Raw genomic sequence first — 15,364 nt, 5'->3', positions numbered from 1 at the left:
TCTGCAGAATTTCAAAACATAGTTACAGTGTATTCCTCACAGTTTCCTTTTCACTCCCATCAGTGGCCTACTAACCTTGACTGCACAAGCACAGCAGTTCCGGTGATGGGCCCAAACATGTAGAGCACTGAAAAATGTTTCGACTAACCAAGGATGTGTATAATAAACTCATCAGTTGATGAGGTAACATAGCTGTGACAGTCAAACAAGATGTCCAACCTAAATAACCATGTAGGTGTCTGCGTATCAGAGGCAAGTCAAATTTTTCCAAAACATAATGTCCAAGTGTTTCCACTTTCAAATTAATTCATTATGTCACAGACTTACACTTAGAAACATCACACCTGAGCCTGTGATCAATGTAGGGTAATTTTAGTACAGAAAAGTTATTTTTCTTACTGCAAATCATCTGTGTTACTCCCTGTTTGGTTCATGTTTAGTCATCAGATATTTTTTCTTGCATCTAGGTACTTAGTTAGGTTAATCAGAAGTATTTGATTTGGGTTAGGAAGCGTTCAAGAAATTCTCCATCTGTTTGTACCCAAGACATCATGTTGTTAATTACTGCCCCCTACAGGTTGTAGGAGGGAAATAAGAATAATATGACATCCACATCGTATTTATTCTCAAGTGTTTCCTTTAAAGTGAAATTGTCATTTTCTGACCTTTTAAAACACGCTTTGATGGCACAGTGACATTTAATATATATATTTCTGCAAATGTTGTTGCCCAGAAGCATCCCAAGGCTGAGAAACACACACTTTACAACTTTTTCTTCAAGGATGGTGCGTCACTTTCTGAGTTTTGCTTTATGCACCACGTCACACACTAGCACCCAGATATGAACACACTGGTTGTTCTGAATGTGCACCATGACGTATTGATTAAAGAAATGCCTGAAGACATTATCAGCTGAGGAGAGGAAAGAAGACAGAGAAAGGGAAAGAGCAAGAGATGAGACAAAAGTCAACATTTCACTGACTTTTATTGAATGGACAGAGCTCAGCATACAGATAGGATGCAAATGGTTGCTGAATTCACCATTATTACGGGGCACCTCACTGAAAAAAATCTATTTTTTTCTCATTTTTTGCCAATAGGGCTTCTTTAAGAAGCTTAAAATCCTCCAGTGCATAAAAGCATGAAACCAACATATGACAACATTTGCGTTATGTAACACAATGTATATTGAAGCACAGTCGTCACTTTCTGGCTGAACAAAATTCAAAAGTAGCGTGCTTGGTTGGGATAAAAATATGATCATAGATAAACATACAACATTAACATAAATTTGTATGGATGCCTCGGTTATAAAAAAACATACATAAAAAAGTTTCTCTCTTAGGATGACAAAATGATTAAACTTTTCGCAACATGGCCATTACCTTAGTGGACACCATATTTAAACTAAATGAAAAAAATGAACACATTTGTATCAATCATCTGTAGTTAAATGGATGCCGTTGATCTACTGACCACTTTCTCATCCTTTTACTAACTTCACCACCTGTTTCACAGCTCTAAGTTAAAAGTTATCAGTGTGAAACGTTTCCCTTTTTCACAGAGATGAAATTGTTGTTTATTACAGTTTTACAGTTTTAGAAATCAGTGCAACCACAGAACCACAAGCTAAACTAAGATAAGATAAGATAAGATAAGATAAGATAAGACTTTATTGACTCCACAATGGGGAAATGTGCCATGTCGCTCTAAAATGAAAAACAGGAAGAATAACTGTTGAGCAGACACCGCTGCAATGCTGACAGTGGCCCCATTTGGATGCAGTGTAGGCCTACACTATACAAAATAAGGAGAAACACAACTGAAGTTTCCTTTTGACCAGTCAATGTGGATTTTTTAAAATCAAGATTTGACTTTGTATGCCTATTTGATTTTAGAAAGGCCAAGAAATCCTGACACTTAAACTTGTCTTTATCCTATTTTGTGAGACTTTTTCTCAAGACTAAAGCAGTTAAGTTCCACAACCACAATAAAAGGTGAAAAAGTTACTTAAAATAAGTGAGGAAACGTATCTGTTGACCTCTTTCAGAGCATTTATTCATTCATTCATTATCCTAATCGCTTAGTCCGATTAAGGGTCGCGGGGAAGCCGGAGCCTATCCCAGCTGTCTTTGGACGAAAGGTGGGGTACACCCTGGACAGCTCGCCAGTCCATCGCAGGGCCTCTTTCAGAGCAGCAAAGGTTAAAAAAAAAAAAGAAAGTGAAATGATTTTTACACTCCAGCTGAAACAGCTTGTGGAGTATTTCTCACCTTTTAATCTCCAGTCAGCTGTTTTGTCCTTTGTAACCATTGCAGACATACAGCTCATTAAATTTTGGGTTTGTTCTTCATACATGTCAAGCATGACAAAAGCCTTTCACCTTTCCTCCTTGATCTTATGAACGTCTGTATCTTAAACACACACACACACACATACAAAACAGTGACAAAACCCTAACTCCTTCAAGCAGAATTCACCAAAGCCTGTGACTCATCAACCCACTGGAGGATTTTGAGCCAAAAGGATCCATTTGCTGGATGCAGTGTAGGCCCACACTGTACAAAATATAGAGAAGCACAACTGAGGTTTCCTTTTGACCAGTCAATGTGTTTTTTTTCATCAAGGTTTGACTTTGTATAGTAACTCCATACCCCTTTTGTCTGTTCTCACTGTTGTCAGGCTGCTAACTATGTGATCCATCATCCACATTGAGTTTTATGGTTGACCTTTTGTGAGGAAGAGGCCTTTTGTTTGGACTGTTTGTGTCCACAGCCACAAAATGAAATGCATTTGTGTTTGGTTTTTTTAATGCCCACACCTCTTCACTCTATCAGTACACCAGCATTTTCAGTAAACAAAGTGCATTCTCTCTTTGGGCTTGGTGAGAAGTTCATCAATACGGATTCAGTCAATATCTGTGGGCTCCATGTTCTGTTTTGTGTGCTGCTTCTCACTGTGTGTGTGTGTGTGTGTGTGTGTGTGTGTGTGACGGCTACCTGGATACCTGCGCGTTTGTGCCATGTCTGCTTGAGACTCTACAAACCACCACAATCTGTAAGCGTCTGTATCTGACAATCTGTGCATGCATGTGCGTGTGTACAAGTGTGTATCAGTGTGTGTGTGTACGAGGAACTGTATTCCCTTGGCTGCTAGTTATAATGTTTCTGGGGGTGATGGGGGGAACTTGAAAGCCCTGTGCTGCCCAAATCAAAACTAACAAGGAAATGATGGGGGCTCCTTTATCTCCTCTCTGGCCTGGGGGTCCGAGGGGGGCGAGAACGGGAGACTGGGCAGGGAAGAAAGGAGGAGAGAGGGAGGGAGAAAGAGAGATGGAGAGGAGGAGGAGGAGGAGGAAGAGGAGGGGGGCAGCCTGGCTTCCTCTTTGATTTGTAAAAAATGCATTACCTCCGAAATCAAACGGAAAATTACTGCGCTGAAGCAAAACGCAAAGAGCAGAAGAGAAAAGGAGATGGGTGGGGCAGGAGGGAAGGGGAGAAGACAGTGGATAGGTGTGTGAATAGAAAGGAGGTGGGGAAAAGGAAAGGAGAATTCACCTGTATAGATATGCAGCTGGATCGGAAAAAGGGAGGCTGGGTATAGATCTGAGGTGGTGCGTAGGTGGTATGAAAGGTAACTGGAGAGACCCTGACTGATAGGAGCACACACATATGTTTTCCTCCGAGGAGATGAGTCTATACATGCTGTGGACCATGAGAATATGGCAAATGAAATAGATGATGCAGTATTGATGACCTGTAGCCCACAGGGAAGAGGAAACTCATGGATTACTACCTCCAACACGTAGAATATATAATTTTTTTAAAGATCAGTCCTTGCAGAGGCCTTCATTCAGCTGGTTGTCAACATTTTCATAGAAGAACACACATCTAAAAATATTTTCGAAGTATAAAAAGGTGGATGTATGATTTTAAAACCGGATGCAATAAAATTCTGAAAGATTTGTATTAGAATCTGTCTAAAAAGGTTTAGTTTGGTGTAAAAATAAACCTGCTATTTGAACACTTGGGGCTGTGAGTGCAGGCAGGGATGCACGACAGACAGAAAAAGAAATAAGGACATGAATGATGAGTAGAAAAAATGTAGGTGAGATGAGCTGAACACTGGCTGAGGACAGAGAAAGCAGCTTAAAAACAAGGAGGATGAAGAGCAGGAGGAGGGTGAGAGGCGCCACAGTCCAAAGGCAAGAAGCAGGGTGAGAGCGCTGCAGAGACGGATAGAAAGCAGAGTCAGTCAGAGAAAGAGAGAGTGAGAAATGCCTGGAGTTAGCAATAATAATTTATACAAACACACCTTAATAATTCACGTTCCATTTCAATGCTGGAGGGAAAATCCAAAATTCACAGAGCATAATTAAATAGAGGCAGAGAGTGAAGGGAGAGATAGAGAGGCCGGCATTAAAGATACCAGTGTAGCAGCAGGGCATCTCTTCCATCTGAGCTTTGTAAAACAACCCTGATGAAACTGCAATATCCAAACTAGATCCTGTCTTGTTCGTCATGGAGACACTGAAATTTCCTTACCGTCTCCTGTCAGCAGATGTCTATATGCATTTATTAGGTAGATGTTATCATTATAAGCTCTCATTTAATAAAGCAGCCACTGCTTCTCCTCTCGCAGAAGCACACAGGATTGTAAAGAGAACATGAGCGCATGAAAATTAAGGTTTTTTTTGTTTTGTTTTTATTCACACTTGTGGCACTTTCATTTAAGGAAGCCAAGGTTCACATATTTCTGTTTTTCATTCAGCATGATTTTCTCTGAGAAAAGTCAAAGTCAAAATAGAACAAAAGCTAAATGATATGTGGTATATAAAGAGAAAATATGTCAGTTCCCATCAGTCTCAGTCTGTCTGACTTATTTTAGTGTGTGGTATTAAATGCAAATCACTCACCCTGATAAGTTTGTCTTTTAAATATTGCAAAGCCTGCTTCTGATTTGATCACATATTGTTGTTATTGTTGCTTATTTACAGTGAAATGCAAAAGTATCAAATAACTTTTGATAAATGAGTAGGTTGAATTTTTATATATTTCCTTTGAGTTTTTTAATAGCTATATTCATTAAATCATTGTCTTTGCTAGAATCTGGTGGTAAATATTCTACTCTTTACTGCAGCAACCAGACAACAGATCAGGGGCTTAAACAAAGCAAATAATGACAAATCTGAAAGTAACCTGATGAAAGTGAACTTTTTCACTACATAAAAAATGATGGAAAAAAGATCTCTGTTGCTCATAAATATAACAAAGATAATGATTATTGTGGATTATCATAGCATATAAATACAAAATAAATTTGTGGGGATAAAAAAAAAAACCACGTTTCTAATGCACTTGTAACTGTAAATAATTTCAAATCTGTCTTTCGGGAATTTTCCTTCACAGTGTTGTATCTTTACAAGGTGGCGATAAAGTAATTTATATCGGGGGCATAAACTGTCCTTGTCACTTTTCTCTCTGTAGGCAAAGAAGAAAACAAAAGCAATGAAAGCCGCCCAAATTCAAAAATGGTATTCAGACTTATTAGTGTGACACTTGGGATTTTAATTACTTTCAAAAGGTGGAGCTATTGCTGAATTAGACACAGTTAGTAAACTGTATCACAGTAAAAATGTTTGGAACTCCTTGTTCAGTATTTTTAGTCTTATTGCAGTTCAATAGTTTAGTTTTCTAATCATCCACATTCAAAATCCCATCATACATCCTAGTAAAGTAGCATTAAAATAGTGTATTATCGTAATTAAAAAGAGTTCATATACATATATATGAGTATATATGTATGTGCATATATATATATATATATATATATATATATATATATATATATATATATATAACTATATATATAACTATAACTATTGAACTGCAATATATATATATATATATATATATATATATATATATATATATATATATATATATATATATATATATATATATATATATATATATATATATATATATATATATATATATATATATATATATATATATCTGAGAGCACCCAGGGTTTACATGCTTGTAAGACTAGTTATATCACTTAAAAATAATAGTAATCATTTGAGATTGGACATGTTGAAAAAACAAACAAACAAAAAACTGTTTGAATCATCATTGGAAGGAAAACTTCAGATGGATCAAACACTGCTATTTAATTAGATTTCATAAGAGATCATTAAACCAGATTCACTGAACCCAAACAGCCCTCGGTACATAAATATGTTTCATTTCATGTGTAGTTTCTGGTTTTTCTTTTCATTAAAAACTTCACAAAGAACTAGTTCAGGCTTGATGTATATTTATAAATGTTGTTTTCAAGGTATAATATTGCTGAAATTTTCAGGTGGTTTTCAAAAGTCTGTGCAATTCCAGCTATTAGAAAAGCTCTATAGGGATGTCCATCACATTGCATCAGACACAGCCTCAGGTGGCCATACAAGACCACATCCATCAAACACCTTATCTGCACCAAAGACATATGAAACATAACCTTGCTATATTTCACATCGATTTAATGTATCATTTTGAACTCATGGCAGTTCTTTAGACCCTTATGCAATACTTCAATTTTCAGCAAAGTTTAAACTCTTCAATTTCAACTTACTGGAATAAACTTGGGTAACTATTGCTTAAGTGAATGATTTTTTTCTGTCAAATCCCATCTGCTCTGGTTTTTAGTGTCAGAAGTCTGACCATCTTCTTTGTTTTGTTGCAGGTGTTGGAGGCATGGACTGCAACTGCGTCAGTGATTTGCTGCTCCCCCCTGTGCCCGCCCTTTGGACACCAGGTCAGTACTGTCATCATGGTTCTCTGACTTAGAGGCAGGAGGCTTTATCTTTCCTTTGTTTTTTTTTTGTCTCAAATCTGCTCAAAGTTTTTATTTTAAATACTTCAAAGAACTCTCCAAATATAGTCCAAGACCAAATAGCCAAAACAAGTAAATTCAGTTCTGACTAAACTTAAGAAACATCACCATCATCATCAAAATAACATGATGAAATCCATATTTGATATTTAGCTTTAAAAAAAATTAAAATAACCACGCAACCTCATCGGCAAGCAAATTGAGTGTCTGGTGGTAATTGGCTCTGTTTCTTGTGTTTTCATGAGGCTAGCTAGAGCCAGATTTACTCTGCACTGAGTCAAAAAGCTACCCAACTTCATCTATGATGTGCATACAGTTGGCTTTTAAAATTCAGACTCAAGCAGCATCAATCAGATCTCCCCCAGCGAGCTGTCATCATCCCGCTGACCAATCTGTTGAGGCTAGAGGGCATTAACACAGACTAACATTGCTCAAGGCACATGCTGTGATATTAAACACATCATCCCTCACCTCCATCACTCATCAGTCATTCAGACAGCAATCCCCCCCCCCCCCCCCCCCCCCCCCCCCGAGCGAGCGGCAGGACAAACGACAGGCCTTAACCTCATCCTCTTGTTTTTTCCTTACTATCTCTGCGCAGGGTTTGCCTTCCCAGACTGGGCCTACAAGCCCGAGTCGAGTCCTGGCTCCAGGCAGATCCAGCTGTGGCACTTCATTCTAGAGCTTCTGCAGAAGGAGGAGTACCAGGGCGTGATCGCCTGGCAGGGAGATTACGGAGAGTTCGTCATCAAGGACCCAGATGAGGTGGCCAGGCTGTGGGGGATAAGGAAATGCAAACCTCACATGAACTATGACAAGCTGAGCAGGGCTCTGAGGTACGTTAGAATCAGATAAGACAATACTTATCACCCTCAGAATGCATTATTTGTTTAATCCGCACTTAACATCTCGCTTTTCCATGTTGCTGAAAGTGGAAAGATAAAGGTGGGACTTTTTCCAGGGAAACATCAATACCCTCAATTTCTCCTTATCTGTTGACATCCTAATGGAAAGTTCACCATTCAGCTGCCAAATAAAAAATTCAATAAGGATTTCAAAATGCAGCTATACAGTGAAATTGCTTGGACATCTTCAGAACAGAGAATCTGCTCAACACCGAAGTTAAAACAAGTTCAAGTTTGCGGTTTACATCCCCAATCATTCACACAATTCTCTTATGCAAATACTCACAACCCCAACTTATTCTCCGACCCCCCTCCCCTCGGCTTTCTTTGGCCCCTTGTTAATAGGGGCTGTCGTCGGAGTCTAATTGTTATGAATTAGCTGGGGCCACAATTAGCCTTCTTAATTAGCCTCACTTAATTGCTCAATTAAGGGCCATGGCACAATTGCCACGCAAAGCAAAACATGTACACATCATTGCACTGAGTTCAGCCACTGTGCTGATATGTACATGCTGCTGTTTTTGTTGATATGGTGTGCGTCTGCATAATGAGGCGCTGCTCAAACTATTTACTGCTGAGGCTGTGTAATGCATTCTGCATTTGCTACTCACTGGTATTGATGAAAGAATGGGAACCAAACATATGGAGGAACTCCTAAGATTTAACCTTCTTATCTCTTGATGACATATTCCCCAGTTGTTGGTTTTTGTTTTTTTTTTTATTTGTTGCATCCCCGACCTCAGCTCCTTTACCTGGGCCAGATGGCTCTGTGTTTACCACCAATCAACCCCGGCATTGTGGCACACTGTACACTGCGACACCTCTGTGGGTGGTAAAGGAAACTGGCATGATGACAGCTTGACATGCCCAGCGGGAGACACCAGAGGTTGTTACCATGGAGACCAGTCTTGTTGTAGCACCTCTTTCTAAATGTGCTTTGCAGTTGTAAATTGTGATAGCTTCGGCTTGTACATTTACATTAGTCCAAGCAGTTTCTGATGGTTCGAACTAAACACTCAAAGTGTAAACAGTATCTGATAAATTGATGCTTTTTGTTTTCTTTTGAAGAAATGAATTTGTTTGTTTCCATAGCTCATGTAATATTTCATCATGGTGTCCGTATTAGGTCTTTTTATTTGTGAAATGATTTCATTTCCTAATGAAAGGAAATATTTGTTGTGTATTATTGGTGTGTTTGCAGTTCAAACAAAGTTGGCCTTTTTGTTTCTTTTGTTTGTTTGGTTGGGGGTTCTTTTGCAGCTCGTTTTTTTTTTTTTTTTTACACAGCTTAGTAAAATTTTCCTTTTGAAAAAAACCCCTCATTGTATTGAATAAAGGCAGTGAGACATGAATTGATTTGCGAGAGGAGGAGATGAATAAAAACAGTGGGAAATCAGCATGGTTCTTTGCCTCACAGCACTAAAGTTGTTTACTTATTCTTTTCTTACAGTGAGGAAACACAGAACCTTGATGCGAGCATTAAAATAATCCTTCCCTCCTCTTTTCCTTTTTCCTTTATCCTTTATCACCTCTCCATCCCTATGTCAATACCCTCTCCTCCCTCTTATGCAGGTATTACTACAACAAGCGGATTTTGCACAAAACTAAAGGAAAGCGTTTCACCTACAAGTTTAACTTCAGTAAGGTGGTGCTGGTGAACTACCCCATCCTGGACATGGCCAACTCTCCCTTCTTTCTGGCCCAGAACCACTTCAATGGAGGTTCTGCCACACCAGACTGCAGCCCAGAGGTATGGAGGCTAGCATGGATGGCTTTTCAGACATATGTATACATAAAGTTGAAATATCAACTATATGATAGTTAATCATGCCTTCAACAAAAGGGCTTTCAAAAGGTGATACAAGAAAGTAAACTTGGTGCGAAGAAAAAAATGATGAAATGCACCTTAACACCTTATTCTACTCTTTAATTTTTTATCAACAATGATTTGATTTCAACAACTGAAAAGCACTCCACTCTTGTGATTTTTGTTCTTATATTTCTCAGGCCCCTGCTGTGCAATGCATTTTTTTTTTAACAAGAGAGTGGTGGTTCTCATCCCTGCTATCTTTTATTCATGATCTCTAATGGTGGTCATAATAGCTTAGCGTTCACTTATCATTTGCCCTGAGAGATTGTAAAATTTTTACAGATATAAATTGTATGAGAACAGTGAAAGAGCGCGGCATGAACAAAAATGTCCTAAATTGGATCAAAAATAATGCTTTGACTTTTCTTGTGTATCAAAGTGCTTAGATATTTAGAGGATTTTTTTTTTTTTAATTCAATTGAATGTTTCAATTTTGACTCTAAATTATAGATGTAGACGCACAATTTGTCGAAGAAGACTAATTTTTGTCTTGGATGTAAGTGCTGGTGTGCATTCAATTTCATTTCGGACAACTGACGTCCTAGAAAGTTACTTGAAGGTACAGTATTAGGCGAATACATCCATCATTTGTCTGTGCCGCTGTTAAGACGGGATAAAGAGATGCAGAGTCTGAAGGAGACCAAGCAGAGGGATGGTTTTAACTTGCCCTTAAAACAAAAGAAGACATTATCCCCTCCTTCTCTTATCCTTGTCTACAATGGCGTATCCATCTGTCATCGATTGAAAATGAAAGAAATAGAAAGCAAAGGGGTCGCATCAGATCAGATCAATGGCGGGTCATTAATGCGGTTTGTTAAGCAACGTAGATCTCCCAGCTTGGAAGTACAGTCTCGCCTTTTGAAACTTAGGGCTGCGAGGGTGACAGATACTATTGATCCACAGTCACGCTAGGGGGAAAAAAATCCCCCCTTTGTCCCCTTGATTCCTAAGATTCAACTGTTAAAATTATTCTACCTTGTCTTCTGCTCTTTCACATATTAAAAGAGAGGAATACACACACGCACGCACACACACACACACACACACACACACACACACACATTGTCGGCTGCCCTACTTCCTGAATGGATGTCATTCTCTCACATCTTTCCTATTAGTCTTGTGTCCCTTCACACAAACTAGCCTGCAATCTCATTTTCTTCTTGTCATTTATCCTTTGTGCCCACAAACTTAATCGCTGCTCTCCATTTGACTCTGTACTTTTCCTCCCTTTGAGTCTGTTTAGCCTCTGCGTCCTCCTACCTCCCTTTTACACTAAGTCCCACGGCAGCCCTTTTTATCCTGTCCTTGCTGTGACTGTGTTACTGTTTGCATCACACTCTGCGGAGTGCTGCTGTCAACACATGACGTTACCCTGCATGGTGCAAAAGCACATGTACTCAGCTTAACAGTTTTTGTTTTTTTTTATGGCAAAAACATATTTTTCTAAAAACTTTCTTCTTTTTTCCCCATTTTTTTTTTTTTTTTTGTCACTCAGGCCATCCAGTCTTTATTTCCTCGTTTGCCCGACACCGGCAGAGGAACATCCCTGTTTGATCGGGGGACCACGGCACCAGCACCCGAAGGAGATAAACTGAGACTGGACACATTTCCTTTTCTCAGTTCAGGTGAGCTAAAGGAAAATGAAAAGTTTGTGCTTCTTACATGCTGGTACACGATGAGATTTCCTCGCACATTGCTGAGATAACAAGGACAAACTTAGTTTATATGAAGGTTGTATGGGCAGCAGAAAAGAGATTTTAAACAAAAGGGAGGAGGAGGAGGAAGAGGGAAAGGACAGCAGAGAGAGGAACGAGGATATGGGGAGGCATGAACATTTATTGTTAAAGGACATAAGAGAGATGGCTGTTCCACAGCAGCCTGCAGTGTAGTTGCGCTTCAGCTGAGAGGCCAGGTTAGCTTGTGAATTATGCATGTTTGCAGTGGCAAGAAAACAAGCTGAAGTCTGGAGAAATCCTCCACCTGTTCAGCATGATTGTTTGCATTTTTCCTCCTTCGTCTCGACACACAAGCGCCAACAAGCAGCTGAAAAGCACTGGTGTGTTAGCGCTAACATTTGCTGTTGTTTGTATCTCTGCACGCTCTATATGTGCATCAGAATGCACTCAATTCTGCAACATGTAAACAGAAGTACTCGCACACACATGCAATCCTCATCACAAAACCTGCACCCCACCTCCTTCCTCTCCCCTCCGTTTGTCCTCAGGTCCTATTCCCCCCCTTCTTCTCTTCTCACCCTCCTTTCCCTCCCATGTGTCCCCGCTGTCCTAATCCCTTCCCAGGCAGGAAGGCCCTAATTGAGGGTGCAGGCTTCAGTTTGTGGCCTGTGGGCGCCCATTACTGTGTTTTCATAAGCAAGTGAGGCCTGCCTGAGTGATTCAATATTCATGTGTCTGCCAGCTACTCCTGGCCCAGCATGCAGAGACTTCACCACTGTCAAATTAGCCCTGCATAGTAAATAACCGAGTGAACGCGAGAAAGAGTCAGGCTGGGAGAGATGGAGGGTGCAGCAGAGACAGAATCTCTGAGTTGGATGTCATTTGGAAGGAAGTGGAGTTGGTTGAGAGGGAATACTTTTGTTTGTTCATGAAAATTTAATCCCCGCATCACCTAATATTTACCCCCCTTTTCAGTTATGAAATGATGCTTACAGGGAACTGAATTAAAAGGCTGTGCAGTGTTTAATTGGAAAAATGTTTCATCTGAAATGATACAGTGCCATGTTAGAACATGAGATCAACATTATTTATTTGTTACATTTTTCATTAATGCAACTGCGTTCATTTACTATCAAAACAGGGTTTCCTCAAATTTCATTTCAAACTCACAAAAAATGATCAGCCATTTGGAAGATTTGAGTTCCTTTTGATCAATTTTTGCTGCAGTGCAGAATCTTTGTGCTCACATGTGTTTTGCAGCAGTGTGAAGCGGGTGTGTTACACAGTACTGGCATGCATAAATGAACCATCAGGTTTTTTTTGTTGAAAGCAACTGTGCCAGAATTAGCCCCTGTGGCTCCTGATTAGAATTGCTAATACCACTGACAATAATTAGTGAACATTCTTAGATGTTGTATGTCAGGAAACCTTTGCCCCTTCTGAGACTTAACCTCCATCTCTGGATCTTCTCTGTCCTAGGTGCCCCATGCTACTCCAAACCCCCGTCCCTGCTGGGCCCTTACCCTCGCAACCCACCCTTTGACTACCCCTGGGGCTTCAACCCTTACCTCCCAGGGGCCTTCTCTCTCAATAACTGCCCCAAACTGCCCCCTGGCTCTCTCTACCCCTCCCAGTTCTACCCCAACCCTTTGCAAAGCAGCCTTTCACAGCTGCCTCACCCCTTTTCCTCCCTGCTCCCCCCAGCGGAGGCAGGTGGGGGTGAGAGGGGAGCAGCAGGGCAAACCGGTGGGACAAACGGCACGACGGGTGGTCAGCCAGCCAGACTCTGCCTGCCGCCCTACCCGGGGAGCCTGTCAATGGGTCGGACAGATATTGGCAATGGGGTGGCACTGGGGGAAAGGGAAAGAGTGGAGGTCAATCCCCCAGGCACAGGACTGAGTCTGGGGCTGGGAGCGGTCAGCTTAGGAACTGGAACTGGGACAGGCCAGCAGAGCCCCACAGAGAGGAGAGGAGGGGTGAAGCAGGACCCAGAGTCAGACTCAGACCTGGAAATTACGGATCTGAGCGACTGCAGCTCGGAGAACGAGCATGAATTTGGCATCAGGAAGGAGTCCAGCCTGGCAAACCGATCGCAGATCTTGTTGGATGGAAAGAAAGCAAGCGTGCTGCCGTCCATCACGTCTCTTCCCCCGCCAGTGTCCCCTCATCCTCTGAAGAGTCTGATGCCCATCTCTCCTCCTCCTCCATCCCTGCCTCCATCGCTTTCCCCTTCCATGGCTCTGCATGAAAGACACAGGGAGACAGAGACTCTCAAAATGATACACAGCTAAGACATTTTGTGATGCATCAACCATCTTACCAGTCAATACTCTAATAACTCTCTTCTTCTCTCCTGTCATTTCTGATACATTTTTTTTCAGCTTTGAATGATTAAACACTCAGTCACGCTTGATGGGTTTTTTTTTTTTCCAAGAAAAGCAGTTTCATCATTTTTTTGTTTTCTATGTAAGTTTTAAGTTGACTACAACCTGCTTAGAATATATTAGGTGATCAATTCACAGGGTGTCGGCTGCCTGCATCACCTTCTTGCCCTTTTTGTTCCGATCTTTCAAAAGAAACATTTGCCCCAGGTTACCAGCAGCAGAACTCTCCAGTTTGCTGCTGATTGTTGCAGAGAAGTCAACGAGGTGATAAATTACAACACAGCAATTACTGTCTTGAAAATTATCAACAAACGACATCCTTATTCTAACAGAACAAATAATACTCAGATCGATCCAATTTTACAGCTGTCTTCTAATTCTTTAGATTTGGATTATACACAGAAATGAGCTTCAAAGACATATGCAAATATTGCCACCTAGTGGTCATTTCACTGAAAGAATCGCCTCATCTTTGTAATCCTGAGGGATAGTTGGTCCTCCTTCAATTAGTTTGCACTTTTTAAAAAAAACAAACAATGTAACTGCTATTTCTTGTGGGTTCACTTAAATGCTGATTTTTTGTTTTTAAATCAGTGTTAACTGTGTCAGTCTGTGAATATTTACTTTGTCTGGTGGTTTCTTGCACATTTTCTAAAAGGAAAGAAAAAGAGAGCAGATGGAGTTGGACCAATTAAAAATTTGTATGGATATTTCCGTGTATATATTTTAATATGGTGTACATGACATTTAATTATTATTCACTATGATAAGATTTAGCTGTATTGTTGTGATTTAATTCAGTATTTAAATATGTTGGAAAATTATAAGCTTAGGTGTATCAAAGTTTAAATTATTAATGGCAGAATTTCTGCACTCTGAAGATGTTTTTTTATTTTGAGGATGAGGACAGAGTTCACGCTGGGAATTGTTTCAGATTTCCTCAACCCTGGTTAATTGTGCCCTTTGGTCATTTTTGCCAGCTGCCCAGTGAACAAACCCTTTGGGTTCTAAAAACATGCTGGTAGACTTATTTTTCTACTTAGCATTCATCCAGTGTAACTGTACTGTAATTAGTCAAATGTGAATAATATTGGTCTTTGCATTTTCTTTTTTTAAACCCCCCCCCCCCTCAAAATGTGTTTTGATTATTTTTCAATCAATGTTTTTCGCCCATGCCAGCAGCAGCAGCAGGGATATTTGGTCTGCAATGAGACATTAAAGAGTGGGAAAAAATATTTACTAAAACAGTTTATCTTTGCTCTCCCCAAATCCAATGAGCAACATCCTTTCTACGACCCAGTTTCTTAGCACAGTGAACACTAATGTACAGTTTCTTCACCTTTGCAGACCATGGTTTGTCAAGCAGTGGCGGTTTAATGATCAGTTGTGAAAGCTCTATTGTAAAGTTAATGTAAAGCTCTATGTTTGTTGAGTTGTTCCAGGAGAGGCCTCCATTCACCTCCATGTGAAGTTCACTAACCAACCGCTGTAAATACCGTTTCCTTTGTGTGTCTATGTGTGTGCACATCCAAAAATTGACAATGCAGTGAGTTTACCGGTCACCTTTCTTTGTTTTACTGTAAAGAGGAAAAATGGAAAGTGCAAAAAGAAGAAAAAGATTAATATCTTCAAAAGCAA

At 40.1% G+C, this 15,364-nt stretch overlaps 1 protein-coding gene across 1 annotated transcript; it reads left to right on the top strand.

Moving 5' to 3' along the window:
* Window positions 1–6,749: 6,749 nt before the first annotated feature.
* On the top strand, window positions 6,750–13,633 carry erfl1 (Ets2 repressor factor like 1; the record flags this gene model as incomplete). The annotated part of the gene is made up of 5 exons (XM_079241192.1): window positions 6,750–6,810; window positions 7,490–7,724; window positions 9,366–9,543; window positions 11,162–11,291; window positions 12,822–13,633. The coding sequence occupies 5 exons, from the start codon at window positions 6,750–6,752 to the stop codon at window positions 13,631–13,633; spliced, it is 1,416 nt and encodes a 471-aa protein (XP_079097318.1).
* Window positions 13,634–15,364: the final 1,731 nt, after the last annotated feature.

Source organism: Telmatherina bonti, assembly GCF_933228915.1.
Source record: "Telmatherina bonti genome assembly, chromosome: 5".
NCBI lineage: Eukaryota > Metazoa > Chordata > Actinopteri > Atheriniformes > Telmatherinidae > Telmatherina > Telmatherina bonti.
This window is presented reverse-complemented; position numbering and strand designations above follow the sequence as displayed.